This window comes from Petromyzon marinus, chromosome 79 (assembly GCF_048934315.1).
Source record: "Petromyzon marinus isolate PM22_M1 ecotype Great Lakes invasive population chromosome 79, UKy_Petmar_22M1.pri1.0, whole genome shotgun sequence".
NCBI classification, from domain to species: Eukaryota; Metazoa; Chordata; class Hyperoartia; order Petromyzontiformes; family Petromyzontidae; genus Petromyzon; species Petromyzon marinus.
The window spans coordinates 2,806,116-2,830,408 of NC_133745.1; the positions used below are offsets into that span (position 1 = coordinate 2,806,116).

At 48.8% G+C, this 24,293-nt stretch overlaps 2 protein-coding genes across 3 annotated transcripts in view; one reads left to right on the top strand and one right to left on the bottom strand.

Moving 5' to 3' along the window:
- Positions 1 to 16,563, bottom strand: part of LOC116958504 (zona pellucida sperm-binding protein 4-like) — a 70,506-nt gene extending 53,943 nt beyond the window's left edge. The window contains exons 1-13 of one of the 2 annotated variants that reach the window (XM_076056898.1): positions 16,464 to 16,563; positions 15,896 to 15,969; positions 14,957 to 15,046; positions 14,008 to 14,129; positions 12,507 to 12,612; positions 11,783 to 11,917; positions 11,412 to 11,590; positions 9,259 to 9,356; positions 8,745 to 8,872; positions 7,546 to 7,735; positions 6,928 to 7,063; positions 6,695 to 6,788; positions 6,075 to 6,406 (exon numbers count right to left, since the gene is read on the bottom strand). In XM_076056898.1, coding sequence (XP_075913013.1) covers positions 6,147 to 6,406; positions 6,695 to 6,788; positions 6,928 to 7,063; positions 7,546 to 7,735; positions 8,745 to 8,872; positions 9,259 to 9,356; positions 11,412 to 11,590; positions 11,783 to 11,917; positions 12,507 to 12,612; positions 14,008 to 14,129; positions 14,957 to 15,046; positions 15,896 to 15,969; positions 16,464 to 16,501 — 1,650 coding nt within the window. In that variant the 5' untranslated portion in view covers positions 16,502 to 16,563 and the 3' untranslated portion in view covers positions 6,075 to 6,146. Of the gene's footprint in view, positions 1 to 6,074; positions 6,407 to 6,694; positions 6,789 to 6,927; positions 7,064 to 7,545; positions 7,736 to 8,744; positions 8,873 to 9,258; positions 9,357 to 11,411; positions 11,591 to 11,782; positions 11,918 to 12,506; positions 12,613 to 14,007; positions 14,130 to 14,956; positions 15,047 to 15,895; positions 15,970 to 16,463 lie in introns of those variants that run through there. The other variant, XM_076056896.1, reaches the window with a different exon arrangement.
- Positions 16,564 to 16,844: 281 nt separating this feature from the next.
- Positions 16,845 to 23,396, top strand: LOC142907410 (zona pellucida sperm-binding protein 3-like). The gene is made up of 10 exons (XM_076056900.1): positions 16,845 to 16,958; positions 17,444 to 17,655; positions 18,089 to 18,205; positions 18,795 to 18,894; positions 19,404 to 19,581; positions 19,976 to 20,111; positions 20,209 to 20,303; positions 20,946 to 21,040; positions 22,149 to 22,277; positions 23,223 to 23,396. The coding sequence occupies exons 1-10, from the start codon at positions 16,904 to 16,906 to the stop codon at positions 23,351 to 23,353; spliced, it is 1,248 nt and encodes a 415-aa protein (XP_075913015.1). The 5' UTR covers positions 16,845 to 16,903; the 3' UTR covers positions 23,354 to 23,396.
- Positions 23,397 to 24,293: the final 897 nt, after the last annotated feature.

Genomic DNA, 24,293 nt, shown 5'->3' on the forward strand with positions numbered 1-24,293 from the left:
CGGCCCTGCAATATTCGCTGAGGATTGGTCAGCCCTCGGGTCAGCTGTCCCGCTGGCTCGAGGTGCTCCAGGATTACCCCTTTGACGTAATCCACAGAAAGGGGGCACTGCATGGAAATGCGGACGGTTTGTCCAGATTGCCGGCAGGCGGCGGGTGTGCTTGCGCCCTGGGCTCTAGCCGTAGCAAGGCCCCAGGGGACGTCGCGGCCCAGTTGGTCGCATCGGCAGCGACGGCCACCCCCCCGGGTGCGGCGACATCCACAGATTTCGGCCTGGGACTCCCCCGGGAGGTATGGTCCAGCTTGCAGATGGATGATTCTTCCCTGCTGAAGCAACAGCGATGCGTCGGACGTACAGCCCGGGGTTCAGCTTCGTCGGCGGCCCCAGCGATCGCCGTGCATGACGGACTCCTCATGCGTTGGGATGCCCAATTGGAACGCTATTGCGTGGTTGTGCCCACTAGCCTACGTGGTCAATTAACCCGAGCCATTCACGAGAGGCTTATGCACCTTGGCTACCACAAGACCCTATTGACCCTTAAGCGGGACTATTACTGGCCAGGTGTGGAGGGTGACGTGGCACTGATTTTGAAGGGTTGCCACGACTGCGCGCGGAGGAAGGCCCCAGTTGTCCAGGATCGGGCCCGCTGCAGTCCATCCGGGTTTCTCGCGTTAATGAACTCGTGGTGCTCGACATCTTGGGCCCATTCCCTGCATCCCAACGGGGCCATAAATACCTCTTGGTGGGCGTTGAGTACCTCACACGTTGGCCTGTGGCGTGGCCTTTGGTCGATCAGTTGGCCTCTTCTATCACCGAGGCGTTCGTCCAGGGGTACGTGTTGGACAAGGGTGCGCCGGAACAATTGTTGACGGATCAGGGGCGGAATTTCTTGTCTAAGCTGCTCAAGGAGGTGTGTGACCTCCGTGGCACCAAGAAAATCCGCACCTCGCCCTACCACCCCCAAACGGACGGGATGGTAGAGCGCTTGAACCGCACCCTCACTTCCATGCTGTGCCACCATGTGAACACGTCTCAATCGGACTGGGACCTGTTCGTCCCGGGGGTCTTGGCAGCGTATCGGTTGGCTCCTCATGCCTCAATGGGATTTTCGCCTTTTTATTTAATGTACGGGAGGGAGCCGGAGCCCCCGGTGCACGTCCAACTGGACGTGGGGTCCTCCAGGAAGGGGTCGGCTGTGCTGGTCCCTTTGAAAGTCGCGCTTGACCGGCTGCGCGAGGCATGGCAGGCCGCTGTCGAGAATTCCGCTGGCCGGCAGGCGGCTAATGAGCAGCTGCCCAAACACCAGGCAGCGGGCCTCCCGTGGGTAGCGGGCCAGAAAGCGTGGCTGTATTGTCTCCAGGTCCCTGTTGGCACATCTGCCAAATTGCGCCGCCCTTGGCAGGGTTCCGTTGAGGTCGTGGAAGTCCCCCGGCCGCAGTGCGTCCGGATTCGGTTCGGACGCCGGCGGTGGATAGTGCACCCATCCCGGCTCAAACGCTATATTCCATCTACCCTGGGGGATCCATCCCCAACTCCGGGGCGGCCGGCGGGTGATGCGTCCGTCGTGCCTGTCCGGCCGGGTCCTGTTGACGGGGGCAGCGTTCGCCCTGTTTGTGTGCCCCCAGGGCCCTTCCAAGTAGCGCCGGCGGGGACCCCCCGGCCACCGGAGGCTACGGCGGTGGGCCTGTTGCCTGCGGACAGCCCACCTGCACCGGCGGCGGACGCCACACGGGGAAGCGGGCCGGCAGCGCATACCCGTTCAAGGGGGATGCGGCTCCGGTGATGGTCTGGGCGGCCGTTCGTCGGACCCAGCCCCAGCGCCCGCTCGGCACTGCCGGCCGGAAGAAGCCGTCTTACTTTTTTTTTCCCGTTCATTTGGTTGTTGTTATTGTGATGCCTGGGATGCCGTGCTGCCTTAAGGTTGGGGTTTTCTTGCAGCCGGGTCGGCTGTTTTTTTTTCACAGGGGGGGTAAAGTAGAAGAGTAGGATGGGGAAGTGGCATCACTTGTGCTGTCCAGGGCGATGACGTGACGTCATGCGCTCGGTGCAACAGAGTGACGTCACGGCTCCTGAAGGATAAAAAGGGGACCCCGTGACGTAAGAGGGGTCGTAGCGGGAGAGTAGGGTCTGAGAAGGGTGAAACGGGGAGCAAGGGGCAAGAGGGTAGGGATAGGGGAGAGCACAGCGCCAGGCTAGACGTGGCTGTGCTCCTCGATCGGCCGTGTTGGTTTATCCCACGGCCGGGGCAGAGGAGACAGCACAGGGCAGCCGGCTGTGTCGGGACCTAGCCCGGAACCCCTAACCCCTGGGGAGTTGTTCACCCCTGTGTATTGTTAAAGATTTGTAATAAAACCTTGGCGGAAGCCCCTACCTTACCTTAGCCTCCGAGTGAGGCGTCTGGAACTCCTCAACACAAGTAATCACCCCGGTCAGGTCTGCTGATGGCAACGCGCTTTTCAAGGACCACCAAGAGATCTTGGAGAGATGGCAGAGCACTTTTATAATCTCCTCAACAACATAAACTCCACAGACCCGCTCATCCTCGAGACTGCATGATATCCCGCCCATTCATGAACTCGACACTCCACCACGATTTTCTGAGGTCGACCAGGCAGTCAAAGGCCTGGAAAACAATACAAGTGCTGGACCCAACGGCCTCCAAGCTGAGATGCTGAAGCACGGGGATAACTCCTCCATCACTGCTTGCAACTTCTCATCAAGTTCATCTGGCTGTCCAAAACCATCCCACAGGAATTGAAGGACGTGAATATTGTAGTTATCTACAAGAAGAAGGTGACAAAGAGGCTGCGGCAACAGCAGAGGTATCTCACTTATTTCAGTCGACGGGAAGGTCCTTGCCAGGAAAATGCACTACTGGCTCGCAGAGCAGCTATCCGAAAACATCTTACCAGAATCCCAGTGGGGCTTCAGGAAAGGCAGATCTTTGTGCCACATCAACTGCAGGAAAAATGTCAGGATCAAAACAAAGACTTTAATAGCTTTCATCGACCTCACCAAAGCATCCGACACCATAAACAGCGAGATACTTTTGCAGCAGCTAATCAAACTTGGGGTGCTTTGCAAGTGTCAAAGCATTCTAAAACGGTTCAATAAACGAATGCCTGCCAGAGTGGTGCTTAATGGACTTCAATTAGGGCCCTTCAACGTGGAGGTCGAGGTCAAGCAAGGCTGTGTTCTGGCTCGGGTAATATTTAACATGCTCCTTGCTGCCATCACAAACCTTGCACACAACTCCCTCAACTCAATCGACAGAATCCAGCTACAGTACCATCTGGATGGAAATCTCTTCAACCTAAAACGCCTCCAAGCCCAAACAAAAACCAGACGCCAACAGTTATTTGAACTGCAATATGCAGATGACTGTGCACCCATGCTTCATACCCCAGAATCCATGCAACACGCCCTCAACCGTGTCTCCTCCGACCACTCTGTGGGCCTCCAAATCAATACTTAGAAGACAGAAATAATTGCTCAACTCTCATACACATGCGCCTCACTGCCTATCTTCAATATCGGTGGTGTTCACATCAAATTGGTTACCCCATTTCACCTATCTCGGTTCTGTCCTCTCCCCTACGTGCACCAAGTCTTCCTGCATTGAGGTAAGCATGGCTGCATGACATCTCCACTGGCTTGACCATGTGATCCGCATGCCTGATCACCTGCTCCCCCGTCGAGTTCTCTAACGCCAACTCACCTCAGCCAAACGCTCAACTAAAGGACAGAAAAAGTGCTTCGAGGACCACACCTGCTGAAGCGCTGTAACATCAATCCCTCCAGCCTGGAACCCCTGGCGCTGTACAGGTTCACTTGGTGGTCCACCTGTGCCAAAGGGGTTCAGCACATGGAAGATGCCATCTCACTGTGGAGATGCGAGAGATGCACCCAGAGACACCCCCAGACACCAACGCAAAACTGGGACAAGGCCATTCGAGATCTAACACACGTGTCCGATCTGCAGCAGAGTGCGGTTGTCGCATCGGCATCCACAGCCACATGACGTGGCACAAACGCCGAAAGTGCTAACCCACCCACAAGAGGAGCAATCGTCGTCTTTTTCGATGGACAGCCAAGAGAGAGGTCTAGTAACTATAGTAGTTTCTACCGACGATAGCAGTAACTACACATTTCAACGGGGGGAGTGGGGGTGGGAAGAGGACATCAGTGGGGGCGACAGGCGATGCACACAGCAGCAAAAAGCCTTCCAACGAGCTAAAGTGGTTTTTTAGCCTGTGCTGCAGAAGATTGTGCAGTCTGGCTTGTCTCCATGCACGCCGTCCAGGATTATCCTCAGCGCGTGCTCTTGCAACATTAATGGTGCAGTCTCTGACTTGTCTTGATGCAGGCTGCTCTGCTATTTACAAAGCGCGTGCTGCCAAAATGCTTTCATTGTTTTTTTGCTGTTGAGCGCGGCAGATCCTCCCTTTGTTTTGCACGTCACAATGGTTCCACTCGTTTGTCGAGTTTATTTCTTGGCATTTTTTTTTGTTAACAAAATGACCACCGAGTCTTTAGCGCCAGAACCTCCCGTCAACACTAAACAACCGTTTGCATTGCTCGAGGAAATCACACATGTGCGGATGCGTCGTGGCTCAGTTATCAAGATCAGCGTACATTGTATTTTGAATTAAGTTTGTTTATATCCTTGGTCCAATACAAACTAACAGCGAGTGTTCATTCGGGGGCTTAATTTGTTGGCTTAGTGTACCTTATTGCAATGTAAACCCAGTTTCATTTTAAAGCGTTACAAGGCAGACAAAATGACGTTCATAGGCAGAGCAGTGCGTATGTGTGTGCCAGGCATTAATATTACAAATGTTATCAGTTCAGGATAAAGTAATTTTATACTAAGATATTTAAAGCTATAGGTCAAGTATTTTGATTTAAAGCTTTCGTGACTGCAGTAATTCATATTCTTGGTTCTTTCGGTAAAGTCACGTTGAAGGGAAATAAAATGTATAAAACAATACAATTTTCACGACGTTTCGACTATAGCAAACTGTGTGTTAGTCGAAACGTCGTGAGAATTTTATATATACATTTTATTAGTTCCCTTCAACGTGACTTTACCGAAAGAACCAAGAATAGGTGAAGTAGTTACTGCATTTTTTATAGTAACAGGTATGACCGAGAAGGAACATTCAAATCTTCCCGACAAAATAGAGTACTGGTTCATGCGTCATCATACGTCTGTTATTATGCAGGATTGAGTCCATGAGAAATGGTCTTCACAGGTTGTCCGTTCTTCATACAGTGCGAAGGAGTTTTGGAGAAACGCTATTCAGGTTTACTTTTCAGGAAGGGAGACCATGTTCTGTGAGGGGGTCCGATTTCCAGGCTGTTTGGATGCAAACGGTCTTCCTAACAGCCGAGTTTTCCAGGCAGATGGTTTAACACAGGTCCCAGAGTTCAAGCAGGTGTAGACGGGAGACTCCTGGCTATTAGCATTTGTGGTGGCCATGCCCAAGGAATTAACCATGAGGAACCGCGTTGAGGCAGAGTTTCTCCAGCAATTACCCTAATGCTGCTAGAGATGGACGTGTCGCCACTGCATCAGCACCCAGGGGTCTGAAGCACCAAGCCACGCGTGCACAAGGCCACAAAGAATATCTAGTCAAGCCTCCATAGCGTGGTGGGGTGGTCGTCTTTTCCAGGAGGCGAGCACTTGTGACAATGTGGACATGCTTTGTAATGTCACAACCTAACCTTATCTTGATGCTAGTTAAAGTTAAGATTTCGTTTCCCCCCCCTTGCCCCACATTGATTGACCTTTGATATAGTTTGTTAATGTGATGGGAAAGGTCCCTGGAACATAATGTTCACATTTGTATGTTAAGGGAATTTTTTTTATTACATATTAAATAAAATAAATCTACATTCAGATTATTTATGCATCGCAAGGTGCTCTTGTTTAAAGAAGCCAATGGCCGAAACGTTAGTACAAGTTGCTGCCATTGAGGGACTTTCCTTTGGGAAGAAATGTGGTCAAATGCAGCACTAATACTTCCTACATATTGCATGCATTCAATCCTAGTAAATGGTCAGAACAGCAGTAGCGTATGTCAGAATTTTATTTTTGACAATGGTCAGCAAGCTATGCAAGTTCCAGCAATCACAAGCCGTCATCAATAGCCACTCCCGTCGAGCACCACAGCCCGGCTCCTGCGCCTCCTGACGGCAATGGCAGCAGACAGGAGCGCAACGACTGCCGTGCCAATGACGAGGAGAACGGACAGAGTCCCAGCCTTGGCCCACGATGAGGAGGGAGTCTCCAGCAAAAGCAGAGCAGCGTCGTTAACAGGAGCTTCTTCAAAGAGCACGGGGCCCTGCAGCGACACCACGTGCTTTCCTACCACGCTGGAAGCGTCAGAGACAGCGTTGCGCTCTGGAGAAACAAGAACAATCGGTTGATGACCACTGGCCCATACAAAAGGACACCATTTGCTTCAGATCAAGTTCCTCAGAAAATCAAACGAGTAGGTTATTATTGGCATGCCACAGCTTGTCAAAAACCAGTCTTCAAAGTCAGTGAACGTGATCTAAATAAGGAAAACATAGCAACATTACGACCAACAATGAAAACCCCTTTGTCATCTTGGCAAAGGGTTACTCTGCGAGTCTTTTCTAGGAAAACAAGCGCAAGATATTAAATAGAGGTTGTGGTGGTGCTCACTGTAGCGCCTGGTCTGTCCACACTGCCGATTGCACTCGGTGACGAAGTTGGGGCTGGAGCTGTCGCACACCAGGATAGAGCAGTGTAGGTACACCTGTGGCAGACAGAATGCATCGCGCCAGTAAGTAAAGTTTCACATGTATTAGGTAGTCCTTCTGCCCTCTTCAGTTGTACAAAGCACGTCATCCCTCCATGAGAACCTGGTTTTAAAGTGGAAATAATCAGGCACTCACGAGGTCACGGGTGGTGCTGCGGTCAGAGTTCATGAAGGCGAAGGCCTGGAGTGCCAGACGCTTGTAGTGAGAAGGCAGTGGCAGGTCAGCGACACCAGGGAAGAACACACTGCAACAAGGAGACTGCACGGGGCAGCTGCACATGCAAAAAAGTGCCGTTTACCCTTAAGCCAACGCAAGTGTCATGCATTGGATTGAATGCACACATCTTCATTTAAATCTGCACGCGAGGATTAAGGTCAGCTTTACAGTCAAGACATGTTCACGATGAGCCAGGCAGCCCAAATGCCAATTTTCTGTGCATCTGTGCGATGCAACCATCACTGCATGTAGTCGGCCTTGTACAAACCACCAGCTCTGAGGAGGCAGAGGGTGGCTGTGTTAACATCCAGAACATCAACCCAAGGAGCATTGTGGCTATCGACATTTGGGGATGGCACTGCAATCTTGTTTAAACGACGCCAGTACACAAACCTGTCATTTAAAAAAGGACGTAATTAGCACAACTGTGCTTACGTGGGGGAATAAAAAAGACAACCAATGCCTCGAACCAGGTTACCTCTGCAGGCCCTGCTGTGGCAGTGAGGGTTTAGCGCGAACTACCCCGCCCAGCCTCACCCATCCGTCACAAGCTTCCACTGCGTGGGGTCGGTGTCAACTGCCGTGGGCGTGGCCCAGCAGTCCTTCAGGAAGAGCACCAGTGTGGGGTCAGAGCGGTGCAGCAGTGATGCCTGCACGTAGAGCGGCGTTCCCAGAAGCGTTACCAGCGGGTACTGCCAGGGCTGGTACGGCGTGGTGTAGGAGTTGTCTGGCAGAGTGCGGACATGGTTCACAAGGAATTTGGATTAGAGGCGTAAAAGTCCTGTTTAGAAAGCACATTGGACAAGGCAAAGTACAAATCCTCCAAAACGTGTGTATTACTTTTGAATTGAACCAGGGCACAAGGTCAACATTTTCCTGGCATAGAAACCGTGGTTGATATGTCATTTGTATTTTCAGAATACATCGTCACCCTCACCTCCGTTTAGCATGGTTGGCAAAATAGGGTTTATACAACAGCATCTCTAAATGTCTGTAGATGTTGTAAGGGGCACGGTTTCACACGGAGGGGTGGGAATCAGGTGCTAAAAGTTGGCCAAGCTCTAGTCCCATTTAGCCAATTAGTAACCAATGAAGCTATTGACACCCATTCGTTTAAGCAAAGGTGACCTAGACAAATGAGGCCAAGAAAGCAGTCCCATTTTCCTTTAAATAATGCCTTCAAGGAGACCGTTTTGGTTGATAGGGTGTGCAAAGACCCATTTGGTAGAGCCATGGGAATTCGGGGTATTGTCATCCCGATCAATGATTGCCCCACACTAACAATATGGTTTCAGCTGGTAGCTGATAGATTCAAGATCTCAGCAGAAATTAGCATTTGAAGTTAAACGTCGTACAATGGAGAATGTGCAAGTCGGTCTAGTTAACTTATGGCTAACTAAGAACTATGTTTGCAGGTTCACAATACTCTGGCAGCACAGCCTAGCACGTTGTCCGTTTGTTGCAGTGGTTTGCAGTTCAAGTCCAGCAGCCATGCCGATTAATGCTGCAGATGCATCAAAATCTCATGCAGCCCGAATAAGTGGAAATTAAAGCAGGGTTGAGCTCTATCTCAGTGCTGGATAAAATAAGCACGACTTACAGCTGGCATCCAGCCAGAGGTAATACGGAGAATACAGACCCAAGTCTTCCCTGGGTAGAGCGACACCACAACCTGTGTTCCCCTAAGGTGGCATTTGGCCACTCAGATGTGCACGTTGTAGGAGGGCAGTACTCACCAGTGAAGACCTGGAGCAGCAGGGAGAGGGGTCCAGTGGCCGTGGCTGGAGGTGGCGGTGGGAGAGTGCTCACCTGCACTCCAAGCTGCAGGTCGCCACTTCCAAGGAAGCGGCATTGAAGAACCATCCTGGTAAACAGACACCACCCGCCATAAAGGTATGCACCACGCCCTCACGGCAGAAAGAGCTTGCAGGGTGTTTTGCAGACGTACCAGTCAAGGGACCACCTTGATTAACACCGTGTTTACATTAGCTATAAATCATATTTATACTACTTCAGGAGATGTTAAAATCACGTGAGACGAAGATAAGTCTCCCTTGTGCGTTGAATGTCCCAATTTGAAAATTAAATCGTAGATTATGGAAGCAGATTGGCCATGGTTCTGCAGGCGAATGCTGCAAATATTTAATGTCGCAGGGACAGTGGCCATTGATTGGGGTGGGTCTCCTCTGCAAGACTCGTGCTTGACCCTCATGAGCAGAGCACTTGCTGAGGGGTGGTGGCAGTGCTTACTTGTATGTGGACGACTTGGTGATTGCGACGTTTCCATCGACGCAGAGCTCCCGCTCAGAGGCCAACAGTAACTCGTACACGAGCTCTTGCCCACTCCACTGGACACACCAAGTAGGTCACACACGATAATGCCATCGAGTGATCAAGCAGAAGAATGATACCTGGTACTAGCCAAGATGGCTCAAAATTTGATATTATGATCCCCTTAAATTCTGCTTTGGCGCTCGATTCATTTGACACTCAATAATAAAAGGGACCCTGCTGTTCTTTATAAACTCGTGCATGATTGTGCCAAGCACATCAAGGAGTTGATCATCGCGAAGGGGCTGATGCTGCACTTCACCAAGACCTATGCAAAGTACTTGCGAGAGTTTAACAATAAAATAGCTATGATTGATGGCTGCATTTAACTTGAACGGACCACATTTTCCTGGTCCGACATCCGAGTTTGAGGAACCTGGACAACGCAAAACCAGACCAACGTTATGGTGGTAGAGGTTTCGATATTTTTTGTAAATTTGCCAAAAACCATCTCGACATGTCCATTCCCAAATCGAAAGTGGACGCACTAGTGCAACGGATTGTCCACCTGGAAAATATTGCGTTCGGCGAGGGCCGTTTCCCAGACCAGTTTAAAATGATGAAGGCAACACCCCTTAAATGTTGGCTTGAGCCATAGTGATCCCACTAACTATTGCCACATCCCACAGGTTAATAGCGTAGAGGGTCAGAGTGCCTGTGAAGCGGTTACTTGGCAATGTTGCTGCAACAGGCAGTCAACCCATTGCAGTTTTGATCTGCCCGAAGTTCTATAGAACAGAGGGAGCTTAAATAAAGAACCCCAGTTAGCGCTCCAAGAGCTTGTATGACTGGATCACACACGATATTTTGACACCATTGAACGAGGACTACCAAAATCGGGCAGCCAAGGTTCGGTTTATCCAGTACGGCACTGGGGTGGATCGTCTCATACCTCTATGGTCGATCAATTCATCAAGCTGGATGACGGCCATCACCTAGTTGGCGTACTACAAAAATCCATCCTCAGGCCCCTCCCATTTTAAAGCATAGGTTTTTGTGTTCCAATATCATATTATCGCATGACAAAGTGCCATCAATATGCCGACGATATACTGCAGTGAAGTCAATTTGATGACGGAGCCTCAGGAACATCGTAGATACACTTGCCGTGCACGAAACAGATGAATCTAGAAAACTATCGGAGGTTCTGCTGGTTGGCATAGGAAAACCATTTGTGGTATGATCAGGCGTGGCACTCGCAAACTCCAAGATTGTTTGCTACTCTTTTAGAGGCTCGGGCACCACACAACCCGAATAGTTCAATCGACCACCTTATGCAAAACATAGTTAGTGCCTGACATTTGCATATCAGGGCTCTACAAGATAGTAGACCATCATTGAGTCGTCACAGCCAAGTGGCATATAGCATCGTATCGACAAGGCATGACTATTGCAATTATCCATCTTACAGGTCATCTGGTAGAAACAGTAACACGCTGCAAAATGTACAAAACGCTTTGGTACGTGTCGTTATGGTACTGCAAAATCCAACCAAATCCGTCCAGTGCTTGTCGTGGTGTAGTGCCTATCGGTTAATAGGTGAAGTTATATTCGATTAATTTATGGTCTTTTGCGATGTTCTCCCGTGGCTACCATAAGCACGACCATCAACCAGAACAAATTATGTCTGTGCAAGAATTGATTGTTACCTCATTTACGCAAGTCAAATCCTATGCAATTAGCAAAATGTGCAAGCCACGACGAAGGAAATATGGCAGCGAGTACACTACTGCACCAGGCCCAAGTCCACTCGACTACGAGTGAAGGCGTTGGGATTGTCAACCGCAAGTGTCCGAATCGATTTCCGGATCCCATAGTCATGAAATAAATTGCGTTAAAGAGCAACCTTAATGACTGCACAAAATTGGCACACGCCAGTGATACTGTACACGTTCCCCTGTGGTGCATTTAATCCCATTTTCCAATTGGCATGAAGGTACGTCAATTGCTTTCACGATTTAGGAGTATACTGAACCAGTCGCTGGGTTTCATCATGGTCACTGCACCACAAGTTACCCATTTAACTACATCAGGATGGGGGCAGGGCAAAGCAGAGTACAGGAGCGCAGTACCTGCACAGTGGCACCACACGCTGCCATGGGTACGTCAAAGACTGCAAGGTCTGCAGACACCAGCACAGGGCTGCACTGCGCACCGCTCCCGCCAGTCAGGTGCACGGTGCTCAAGTCCAGCGGTGGAGACGTTAGGTTCCGAGACACAGGCACCACAAAGCGCCCATCTGTGGTGCACACTGGGTGGTGCATAGTGGGAGGGTATGTGAGAGTTCGGTGAATCACGAAAGATGCCCCATGTAGCCCGTGGTGATGCAACAAGTTCAGGGAACCAGCACAGCAGGATGCTACTGTGCACCAACATAGAACCTCACAGCAAGAGCCTAATTCATGTAGTGAATTCTGGAACCTCCGTCGAGTCGGCTACGTACCAGCTTCACTGTAGAAGCAGCGGCGTAGAGTGGTGTCGTAGCAGCAGCCACTCTGTGCACAGACGTCCGCGCTCGGGACACTCTGCACAGCGTTGCATGGGAAGTTCCTGCTCTGACCAGAGCACGTGGCGATCTCTAACAGCAGGAGCACAACAGGTGATCGTACAAAAACCCACGTACTTAAATAAGTCATCGTTTGAGCCACGTGTCAAGTATGTGAATGAGGGTTACTTGGTACATGACCAAATCACTCGGGCAATGCACCCAATCTCGGAAGCAGAGCAGGGTTGAGTGTACAGCAAAGATAGGCAAAGACCGTGCTCACTGGCTGTAAAGGTTATAGCAGTGCAGCACAGTTTGTTGCATTGCAGGTCAGTGCCACTCAACTTTTGCCAACGAGGAGCAGCGTCGTGAAGCATGGCCAAATTAACCCTCAAGACCCAGGGGCAGTACCAACCAGCAGTGCATTAGGCAAACGCGTTCCTATGGTGTAACCATTGCAATTACCCATTTGGAGGAAATTGCATCGAAAAGGATTCAAACAGCAATTTGTCCAGTAAAAGCCAAGGGCATGAAACGCACTTGCAGGAAATGCAAAAGCACCAGGAGAGATGATCTAGGTCGATACAAAAAGGCAGCCGTTGACCCAGCAGACCCATTCTATAGCACCAAGTCATAGGTAGTGAAGTCTGTACGTCCGATTAGCAGAGTCAATGATACTCGCCTCCAGCCCTCGCCGATCTTAGGTTCTCAGGGCAGTCAATGGCGAAAGCCCAGACGCGTCCATTTAGTCCCTGGCGCAACTCCACCTGGACCTTCCTCCTGCCGTCCTGGTGAAATCAGCAGCCCTCAAATCGGACTCGGGGCCAGCGCTCCACGAAGGCTCAAACAAATCAGTGGATTTAGTGCATTCTAAATGTTTGGGTGAGGCCAGGTTAACGACAAGCAAGCCTGTAAATAGGAAACCCGTCACCACCTGCCAGCCAAGCTAAGATAGGCAGACCACACGGGGGTTGCATTCCTGGGTCCGAAATCACTTTCCCAGGTTAACCGTTGTTATTGTATAAACGGACGCTGTCCTGCTCTACGCGTGCAATACATTTTCCATATTCACCTTGCCACAAGCCCTCAATTGCTCTTGCCACAAACCACAGCACTTACAAATTAGCACCGTTCACACAGGCATCACGATATCCTGGGCAGATCTCATTAGGCATCAACTACACATTTATTATTTCTTTTAACTTTCATGTCTTGTGCAAGTAACTTCAATTAGTGCACATCTTCCACATACATTTTGCTGTTATACACCATACATGTCCAAGTTCCCCCTGTGTGCAATATTTTTCTTACATGAACGTTGGTCTCTTAGAGGCCAGCTTGGATAGCGATCTTCTGTAGTAATACATAGTGCAGTTTATACTATACGTAGCATCAAACTGCTCCGAATCCCATTTTTGAATTGATCAGTACTGAAAGCTGCATCCATTAGCAGGCGTGAAACAAACTGAAAGCTCGCTTTGCCGTGTCTTGTGATGTAAACAGTTAACCGTTCACACATTGCCTCTATTAAAAGGTGGCCACTTGGTGACATGGACGTTTAGATGGCAAATCCTTTACCGTTATGCACAGGAGGAGAACAATTATGCTAGAGATAAGACTGATGAGACGGAGACTAAAGACAAGAGAAATGCAATGAGGCAAGGACATGAGCAAGAAAATATACTTAGGAATGGTTGGAGAAATGTAACGACATGGCATAATAGCAAAAAGACAAACCAAGGTAAACTGGTATAAAGACAAGGATGGCAAGATCTTGATAGCAAGACAGATGGAATGAGCAATGCACCGATTTTACAGGGATACCGGTCAAAAGAGAGCTGCTGTATAAACTAGAAACAAACGAGCAACCACCGAGGAATGATCGAAATCATAACATCTTTTAGGAAAATAGAAAAGGCAATAAAACACATCTGAAAACAAATTCCAGAGTGGACCGTACGAGCTAAAAGATTAATCTTGGAAACAACTTTAAAAATGCACGAGCCAAACAAGAGGGGAAAATAACACAGTAGACAAAATCCAATTTGATTAAGGCCAGACAACATCGCTGGCGCGTGATAGCTGAACGGTTATGGATTGCAAAAAATCAAATTCGCTACTATTACACCAGCCCCAGCGGGTACTAGTATCGACGCAAGTCACAATGGTCTCCTCGTGTTCACCTCCACGCGCACGTGGCAGGCATCACCAGCAGCGGTGAAGTGGAGCCCAGCACCGTCCCTCACGATGGAGAAGCCGCACGCCCCCTGCAAAGACTCCACATCCACGGCCTCATTCCGCACCGCTGGACACACCAAGAACAAAGTTAGAAAAACCTGCGTTTGGATGGCGTGTACACCACAAGTTAATGTAGGCAGTGTGACTGCAAGGAGAACAAAGCATTGTCAGTGTCAGCTCGAATAGGAAGTCTCCACAGTACCAGGAACGTCTTTAGGACACAGGATCCTCAAGACGCTGCTGGAATCACGGTACTCCCAAAACCTGCACAACGACCTCGTCTAATAGTTGCTAGCAAATAAGGCTGCGTGTCAGATTTCGCGACAAGATCTCCCAAGTCGTCCACGGAGGGAAATGCAGACGATGCGAGTAGAGAACCAGAATCTGACAGGAGTCACCAGGTTCAGTTTACAACGAAAGTCGTCACCTTGCATGAAATGTTCCAATTAAAGGGAGAGCCCATTGCACAGACACGCACAATGTGGCATTGATGAATAAGGGAATCACCCATCTAGTAAAAACACGCAATTATCCTATGGAAGAATAAGATTTGATTCCAATCATCTGCTGCATTAGACGAGTTGAAAAGAACCTTGAAGCCAATACATTACCATGCTTCGAATCCCAGATTCTTAAATGTTCCATTGTTCATGTCAATTACATTTCACAACGCAGAGTGAACCAAAAAACCTAAACAGCGACACTATAGAAGAGAAACTGCAGAGGTAAGAGCACATCGAAAACAAATCAGTTGGGACCAAACAAGTGGCCAGAGAATCTCAGCCCCGAATCAATTTGATAGTATCCTTGAGAAGCTCCATGTAAAGTCATCATACAATGGATCAAGATGGTTAATTATTTCATCACGATTGAAGTGAACGCTCGTGGACTCACTCCGTACAAAGACACGGTAATCGTTGTCAGAGGAGCTGCTCCATCCCACAGAGAAACCCAGAGTGGAGGAGAGGCATTGCTTCAGCAGACCTGGGGGAGGCAGTTCAGAAGTTGGACAGGTCAACGACACCTTATGAAAAAATAAAACAGCCCGTGCCGGTTGCTGGGTGGGCGCACATCAGTCCCTTCACTTGTCCGTGCACACAAGTCTGTAAGGTGCTGCGTTGTTCTAATTTGGCGCAAATTCCAAAAGGTCACGTGCACGACTCGACAGTATGAATCTCAAACCAGAGATAGTCAACCTGCAGCTTCGAAGCCGCAGAAGGAAACATGGCTCTTGATGTTTTGTTCATAGACCCCCCCCCCCCGGATTAGACTCTTGAAAGAGTGGAAAGTTGCCACGGTAGATCCTGATATATGCAAATTATCAACGCGAGTGCACAGTTCACCGTTACTACAATAGAAAGGAACTAGGCCATGACGATTTTGCCACGCGAGTATTACGTATAGGTCGTGTGCGGTCAAATAGCGTACAATTGACTATTTTAAGTAAAGTTGCAAGAGCGGTGCCAATCAGTCACAAGCCACATTTTTCGAAAGCGTTATTATCGTTAAAAGGAACGTGCATGGGAGCGTTAATGTCCCCGAACAACGCCTTTCCAATGCACTGGGGGACTATTAATCATCCCCATGGCGGCCTCGTGCCCAGCAGCAGTGACGTCGCGTCACGTGACTGCTGCAGCGCACAAAGTCACCCCCCCCCCCACCTCGTCCAGGCAGCGCTCTCGTGGGCAACTCATGTCGCCGGTAGCACCTTCCAGTTCACCGAGAGACGCCGCCATTCTAGTTTTGCACACGGCGGAGTCTGTATACACGAGGTGGTATTGAGAGAATGGGCGATGTGGTTGTCACGTGGCTACGGCAGCAGCGCCCCCTTACCACTCGGCTCCCCCAGCGTCCGCGGTCCCAGCGACTGGCGCAGCCTCGCGAGGACGGAGCCCGGGCAGAGGAAGCTGCGGTGGGGGGGGGGGGCACGAGAAACGTGACCGCCAAGACGAGAGAACGCAGGGAAAGCAGAGAGGCAAACACCACCCCCCCCCCCCCCAAAATGAAGTGGCCAGTGGCGATTTTAGGGAGCACCTATTCAAGGCCAGCACGGTGCACGATGGAGTTGGCGTGAACAGCGCCACGCAAAGCCACCTTTGGAACCCCTGCCCCCCACAAATGGTGCACGCGAGACATTTCAAAACCACATTTTTATCTCAATGCATTGGATGGACTTTGTATTTATTTACAATAATGTATAATAGTGTATTTATCTTTGCTTTGTTTTACCATTTGTTGTTTCAGTGTATGTAATAGCAGAGATTAGGGATTAATAAAGTACAACCATAACCACAATCATATAAACAGAAATATATCCACCACCACCACTAAAACCCACCACCACCACTAAAACCCACCACCACCACTAAAACCCACCACCACGCTCCTCCGGCCTCCTCACCTGGTCAGGAGCAGTAGAAGAACTCGCAGGTTCGCCATCGTTAAACAAATCGGCTGCGTCGCCTCCCTTCGCCCACGGCACCCCCTTTTATATGGAGAGCTCTCAGCGATCCCGATCCAGATTAGATCAGATCCACCCACGCATTGTCTCATCAGCGAGATTTTAACAGAACATACCCACCCACGCATTGTTTCATCAGCGAGATTTTATCAGAGCGGATCCACTCACTCATTGTCTCATCGGTAGAGGTTTGCTCGATGTCGGCACAAGTGCATGGGTGGGAGCTGCACCGCAATCACGCAGCACGTACGCAGGAGGAGTTAATTGGCTCATTACTGAAACCGAATGAGCCCGCGCGCAGATAAAAGCCACGAGTCGGGACAGTGGCTGCGTTGGCTCTGCTAGCGCCGTGCTAAGTCTCGGTTTTTGTTGTCCTTGCGATGGAGACCACGAGGGCTTTGTTCGCGGTCTTGGGGTTGTTATGTCTTGCCTCTGGTAAGTGGAGTTTGGTTGAAAGATGCATTTTCAATCTTTTTTTGTCGTTCTATGCAACTACCGTGTTGCCTGATAAGAACACCATAACATACCCGTACTAACGATGGGTTTGCTAGTGTGGCGTGGTGGTTGATTCCCTGTTCTATATACCTGAACATCAATTTGCGTCCCGGTAATGTTAGCATCGGCGACAAGTGTCTAGACCTGGGCTTTGCCCTAATTCAGCCCGTACTGATCTGTATGGTCAAACTGACGATAGCAGTGTGTAAGACTTGATCCAATAGTGGATTGCCAAAACGTATTCTTAACCTGTCTTAACGCGTGTATTAAGTTACTGAGGTGCTACTGGGGAATTCGAACCCAAGTATTCGCAGCTCTGTGTGGATGATTGTGACTGCGAGTTTCTGAGACTTTCTACGGCTTCACCGACCACCTGTGTCACTGTTTGGGTAACTCTCGCGTCTCGTCCCGTGCGGCACCGCCAGCTACAGTGGCCACCTCCACCACGGTGAGTGTGGTGTGTGACGAGGCGACGCTCACGCTGACCGTGAGCAGGGACCTGTTCGGCACGGGTCACCTGGCCCAGGCGAGTGACCTGTCCCTGGGAGTGCCAGCCTGCCCCGTCACTGGGAGCGACGCCATTGCTGGGACGGTGACGTTCCTCTACGCACTGGAAAGCTGTGGCAGCAGCCTCCAGGTAACTGGCTGCTAATGCTGCTGTAACATAATCTTCGCAATCCAACTGCTTTTTTTTTTTTTTGGTCGCGTGTAGATGCATAAGAACTATAATTCCGCATTCGAGTCGAGCCAGACTTCTTCAATATCAGCGGGGTGTATTGCTTTGAAGTCCCTTTGGTATTTGTAGATCGGTCATTGCATTATTATGTTAAGGTCTGTTCTGGATGACCAGTCGTACATCAGAGCGTTTTTATTCTCCCATATTCCATCAGGACTCTGCATCTGCCATGGTTTGTGTGGATGTGGTTTTTATGGTGGACATGAGCCAGGTAAATTAGTTAAACCAAGGAACTGCTGCATTGGGACTTTCACCAAGGTGTTTGAGCTTTTTTTTTTTCAATGCCACTCGTATCGCACTGGGTAATAAACCCCACGTCTTCCTCCCGTCTTAGATGAGTGCAGAGCTGCTGTCTTACGAGAACTACCTCTACTACCGCCCCACGTCCAACACGGGCATTATCCGCACAAACTACGTCGCCGTGCCGGTCGTTTGCCGCTATCCCAGGCGAGTTCACCAGCAGTCTCTTGTTGATATTTGCTTCAATTTTGAAGTCCAGCTAAACTGCTTGCAATTCTAACACTGGCTTTAAAAATTTCGTGCCTTTTCTTATTGTTTAGCTTTGCAAGGCCTGAATTGCAATAAAGCCAAAATGACAGCGAGTTAATCCACGCATGGAAAGTTTTCCTGTACTGTCTGTCGTGGAGGTTTTTGGTGCCAACTTTACTGATGGGTTCACATCAAGCGCCTGTGTTATGGCCTGCCTCAAACATCCTGCCTTACAAGTGTCCACGTCTGAAGTGGTGCATGCATTGCATACTGTGTGAACCACGGTCCTCTGAATTGTACTCCATTGGATAGCATTCATTGCACCAAGTCTCTTACTTACTCTTATTTGGTCCTCGTCGGTTGTAAGTCTTGCACTTTGCGATGTTAAATATACTCTGAAAATATGGTTCTGTATATATTTGCTTGTCTATTATTTGCAAGATGTTAACGGCATTGCAATAATAATCTGGTCACAATTTGTGCTGTTGAGAATCGCCCGCCTCTGCTCGTTGTAGAGAATGTGTGCCTGATCTCCGCCTCGCTGCAGGAAGGGGAACGTGTCCAGCAATGCTATCAAACCCACATGGATCCCCTTCAGCAGCGCCAAGGTTATGCAGCAGCAGCTGAGCTTCACGCTGAGGCTCATGACTGGTCAGTGGTGTGAGGACATTGATTGCCTATTATGCACATGGCTGCTACCAGGATGGCAGTTTAGACTAAACCATTCAAGATGTTTGCTTGGTATTTAAGAATAGGCCAGATGTATAACCGAGGTCCTTAAACTTTATCTCATGTTTAAGAATAGGTTTTCCCCATGTTTCTGACAACAAAACAGGTGTAAAGATGTTAAAACGCCAAATTGAAGCCTTTTACAAGCAATCATGTCTGCATGATTCCTTCTGACCACAAATTTTGTGGTTAATGCAGACACATCATTCCTTGCAAAAGGTTTCAGTTTGGTGTTTCAACATCTTAACACCTGTTGCCAAAAAAAGGAAACCTATTCTCATATTTTGGTACTGGCAAAAGGTCCCATGATTTTTCTGGGATTCTTCCACAAGCAATGGCGTGAGCAAGCACTTTCCGAGCTGCGCTTTGAGTCTGCACTCGGCCTTGGTAATTGTGTTTTTGATGTTGTCTAATTGTTTGTTTTTATGAAGACGACTGGAGTGTGGCGCGACCTTCCACCGTATACCAGCTGGGCCAGACTCTGAATGTCGAGGCGAGCGTGCAGACGGTGAACCACGTTCCACTCAGGATCTTCGTGGTCAGCTGCTTTGCAACCCCGGTTCCAGACAGGAACTCTCCCCTCAGCTACCAAATAATTTCTAACTCTGGGTGAGATTTCTATCTCTCCTAATCCTGTCTGAATGTTTATGCTCCTTGTCGTAAAGGTGGCATTCCACTGCTTGAGTATATAACAGAGCCTGACCTTGGAATGCCGCTAAATCTTGCTCTGATGGTTAAACCTGCCCAGGTGCATGGTGAATGCTTTTTGTCATGTGGTGTCGGTCAACACACTACTGATGAGAGATGTGGTCAATGTATGCCATTGGTGACTGCTTTGGTTTGTTTGGGTGGGAGGAGCCCCTTGCCCCTTAAGAAGTGGGCTTGGCGCACCCTCAGTGCATCATTATACAGTAGAAGAGGCGTACGACATCTCCGAGCGCTGGCTTTCTGCTAGCCTGCCCTATGTAAAGCCACATGTCGTACGTCTACGGTGTCTGTGCAGGTGTCTGGTGGATGGCAAAGTCTCGTATGATGCTCACCTTACTTCTGGCTTCCTGCTCCGGCAAAGTGACAACGTCCTTCGCTTCTTCATAGATTCCTTCCGCTTCCTTGCGACGTTGACCAACAATGGCGATCAGGTGATCTACTGTCATGCATGCTTCTACAGACACCACCTTTAGCCACGTAGTAGGCAGTGTGGTTGAGTGAGAACCCATCTTCCTCTTCTCTGTCCAGGTTTTTGTCTTCTGCCAGCTGAAGGTTGCAGATGTTGCAACATCTCCAACGACTGTCAATAAAGCTTGCACCTACAGCCCCTCGGCTGCATACAGGTTGGTCTTCTTCCTTGCATTGCCCAGAAATTTGTGTCTTCCATCCAATAGCTTAATCCATGCCTTGCATGTGTGCTTAACTAAAATCCCTGAGACCAAACTTCGGTTTTTACCTGCAATTGGTATTACAATTATTGTGCAGTCCCACGGGACTGATCTTAAGCTGTAGTCAGGTGGTTATTGGTCGAAGCCTGCATACGACGTCTGAAATTGCTTTGAGCTCCTTTTGAAAAATCTCTGCCTGTTAGCCACAGTTCAAATCTCACTCGTGGCTAATGTCAGGAGCATCAACTGAGCCTCGCCTTCGTAGATTTTTCTCAAGCTGATCACGAGGGCTGGCCACAGGCTACCCCTTGATGCTACAAATACTTGCAATACTTTTCTTTGAAGGCTCTGACTATACAGGTCGGGTGATGTCATACAGTTAAACAAAACTACGCCCAGAGTTGTATTCCAGGCCACTGCTCCCATCGAGTGCGGTTTTCTCGCCATCAGTCTGAGTCGAGTGGTGCTGGCCAAATGGTACACCACTGTACGTTGCTTGCCCTAAACGTTTGCTCAATCGGCACTTTCCTTAAATGTGAACGGATACGCGTGAGCATTGCCTGTGCAACTACAGACGACATTTGCGTGCAAATGCAGGTGGGTCTCTGCTGATGGCTCGGACTCGGTGTGCAGCTGCTGCGAATCCACGTGCCCCAGTGGAAGAAGGCGCAGGGATGTGGCAGCAGTGACTGGTGAGTACAGCCGTCGTAATCGGCCATTTAGTCATGTACAGAAGACCCTTGAATATCAAGGGTGTTACGTTCTAGGAAATTGTCAGAAAATCCAAACTGCGACATTCACCATGTAAGCCTTACCTAAATAATGGTGTTGGGTATGTGGCAATCAAAAATGGAGGCATCACCATTGAAATAAATACTGTCATATGGCAAGTAAACTAAATAGCCACTGTATCCTTGTAGACGCGATCTTTGCTGTAGTCTGCTCGGGTTTCCGAGTCCACACGCTCGTGGTGAATCATTACCTGCTGCGCTGCTGGTCCTCTGAGTAGCAGCTGGCATGCACAACTACCCTTGGTGGCCCCTGGGCTTCAGGAGGGTTCCTGCCGCGGTCAGCTGCTCGTCACAGCTCATCGCTCAATTCTCAAACTTCTAACATGTATTTGACCACCACCTTAGTTCCTCGCAACTCTAACTTGGTGCAATACAACTTATGGTAGTCTGCAACTCAAAACATCACGATGAATGTAAAATTAAACTTTCAGCGATACTGTCAAAGCCGAACTCGGCACTTGGCAACACATTCGCCCGTCTTCTGCAAGACTCTCAATCCTTGGTTGATTTTGCGGGCCATACACGGGATCTTGCCGTTGCCAGACTGATTTGCTAGTTTCGCTTTTGAATTGTATCCGAAATTCTCCCACCTCGGCTCGTCTTCTCACAGACTGGAATTCCTTAGATTTTCGGCCAGCCATTGTGACCGTTCGGTGTGTCTTCGATTTTTTTAAAATAATTTCCTAAATCACAAAGGCCTGGCATCCCCCCCCCCCCCCCATTCCTCCAGCTATCTGTGGAAACGTATGCTTTAAATTACCCCAAAGTAATTCTAGTTTCACAAATTTCAGCAGCAATTAGTCTGTGGGGGAGGCAGGGGGGGGGGGTGACTTGCCATTTCTGTGCCACAGCGCTACATCCCCATTAAATCATGATGTAGGCAGACTCGCTTCTTTGGGACAATGTATATGCACTAATGCATTTAATGATACCTGGTAATATGGGCTACAAAAATCAAGCTCTTGAGCCTAGGCATTCGCCACATTCCAAATGTGGTCCTCTCACTCAGGACCGTCGTATGCGGTGGAAGATGTGATGCTGGGCCCCATCGTGATTGCCAAGCCCTTCTCAAATGGTGCTGAGCCAAGCAGCCCTGCAAAACGGCAGCAGCCACGGGTTTCTACATCTGCAACCGAAGGTAAAGCTGCCAGATTCTTTCTTGGCGCATTTTGTCCCGTCTCGGGGTAAAATCTATTATTTTTCGTACTTTGATACTGGCAAAACAGTCCCATGATGTATCCGCTCACCCAGGGATAAAAATGCTCCGATGCATGAATTATCTATGTACTGTTCACCGTTTGACGGTTTCTGGTTTTACTCGGACTAGGCCATAAAGAAGGTTGTCTCTGGTGCAGACCAATCCGTTTCATAAACGATATCTATATAAAAGGCGCATGTTCACTAAAAGTACGTGTGGTTAATACAGACTTGATTCCTTGTGAAAGGAATATATCAACACCTGTTTTATTGCCAGAAAGGAGAACCTCTTTTCGCCACAGCTGATTAAATTAAGGCTAAACCAGGACGTCCGCCACAGCTGATTAAATTAAGGCTAAACCAGGACGTCCATGAGTCAATGACTCTGGTTGACCTCTTAGATTAGTAGTCTGTTATAATTGATCTCTATACGGAACTTTATGGAATTTGGAAGGTCTGGTTTCTTCCTCCTTTTGAAAAGGCTATGACATCCAAATACCACCCCCTTCCCCAAAAACTAGTTGAAAAGGTACAAAACACGGATATTGTAGCAGTGCCCTAAAGCTATGCCCAACAGATATTGCCATGATCCTCCTTAAATGTACTTTGGTCGTCAGATGTAAATATGTTTTAAGATGGCAAGCTGTTTTAACAGACATAATAATATTTGATTGTTTAATAACATAAGATGTGTGACATGCTGATCTAAGCCCATCCACCAGTGTTAAATGGCAAACCTTGGTGAGTGACGTGACATTTTTTAACAGTACACCTTGACCAAATACTTGGATGGGTCAAATGCCCCACAACCTCTGGCATGTGGAAACCCTAGCTTAACAGCTCCGCAGTTGCCCACCAGCCCTTTCTCTCAATTGGTGTTTCACAGGTGCTGCCCCCGTCCTTGGTCTGGGAGTGGCTGCGCTGGTGATGGCTGTCGCGGCAAGCGCCACGGTGGCTTTGTTTGTTTCGAAGAGGCGTCGCGTGACTCCTTCAAAGGAATTGGAAACGAGCTTCTGATCTTCCTTTGCTTAACCTATGATAATAAAACTCTGGTGCATTATTTTTCTGGCCTTGTGGGGTCTTTGCTTGGTGTTGCGAGCAGTTCGTGTAACTACATCATACCCCAGTTCATGAGGGTGAGTATGGAAACGATTAGGTGGTCTCCAATTCATGCTTGCCAGGACTAGTGGAATGTACCTAATATAGGCAAATATTTTTGACCTACCCAATTGTCCTAACTGGCAGGAATTATTTGGCATGTACAATGGAGCAGTTCAACAATGTCATGAAAAAAATGCATTCCTATGCCACTTTAATCTGCCATAATGGCCCCAGAAATTCACAACCGTGGCAGTAATTGGGCATTGTTAGTTCATTACAAAGACGGGCAATGTGTAAGATGCAAAAATAGTAGTATTTAATTCTAGATTTAAAGCTTTCGTGACTGCTAGGATCCATACTCTTTGGTTCTATTGGGTAAAGTCACGTAGGTGAAAATAAAATAACAAAACATCACGACGTTTCGGCCACAACACAAGCGGCCTTCATCAGGTGAAGGGACGAGACTGTCTGGAGGACAGCGCTGGAGTGAGAGAAGCCACGCTTAGATCACGACCTTTAAGCTGTGAGATGAAAACAAAGCACCTTGACAAAGGAATTGGCATAGAATTTAGCATTGAAATAGCTGAGTGATTAGCTTATAACTGGTCACAGAAATAGCTATGTTAAAGTCAGAACATATACATTCACCGAGGCACCTAGTACTAATCAAACAGAATAAATTAGCGAAACACAACCACGCTCAGACAGCGGACCTTTACACTGTGTGAGCATCAAGGTCTTCTGACGAAGAAATTAACATAAAAATTAGCGTTTGATTGGCCGATTTTAGAAAAGAGGTGGTGTACGTGCCGGTGGACTTGCCGTTTGGCGCGGGGGGGGGGGGGGGGGGGGGGGA

What these genes read in the sequence shown, in the direction of transcription:
- LOC142907410 (XM_076056900.1), top strand. Translation starts at nt 16,904, where the DNA reads ATGGAGACCACGAGGGCTTTGTTCGCGGTCTTGGGGTTGTTATGTCTT. An exon ending in TGACCAACAATGGCGATCAG is followed by an intron (nt 20,112 to 20,208) that starts GTGATCTACTGT and finishes TTCTCTGTCCAG; the next exon opens with GTTTTTGTCTTCTGCCAGCT. An exon ending in AGCCCCTCGGCTGCATACAG is followed by an intron (nt 20,304 to 20,945) that starts GTTGGTCTTCTT and finishes GTGCAAATGCAG; the next exon opens with GTGGGTCTCTGCTGATGGCT.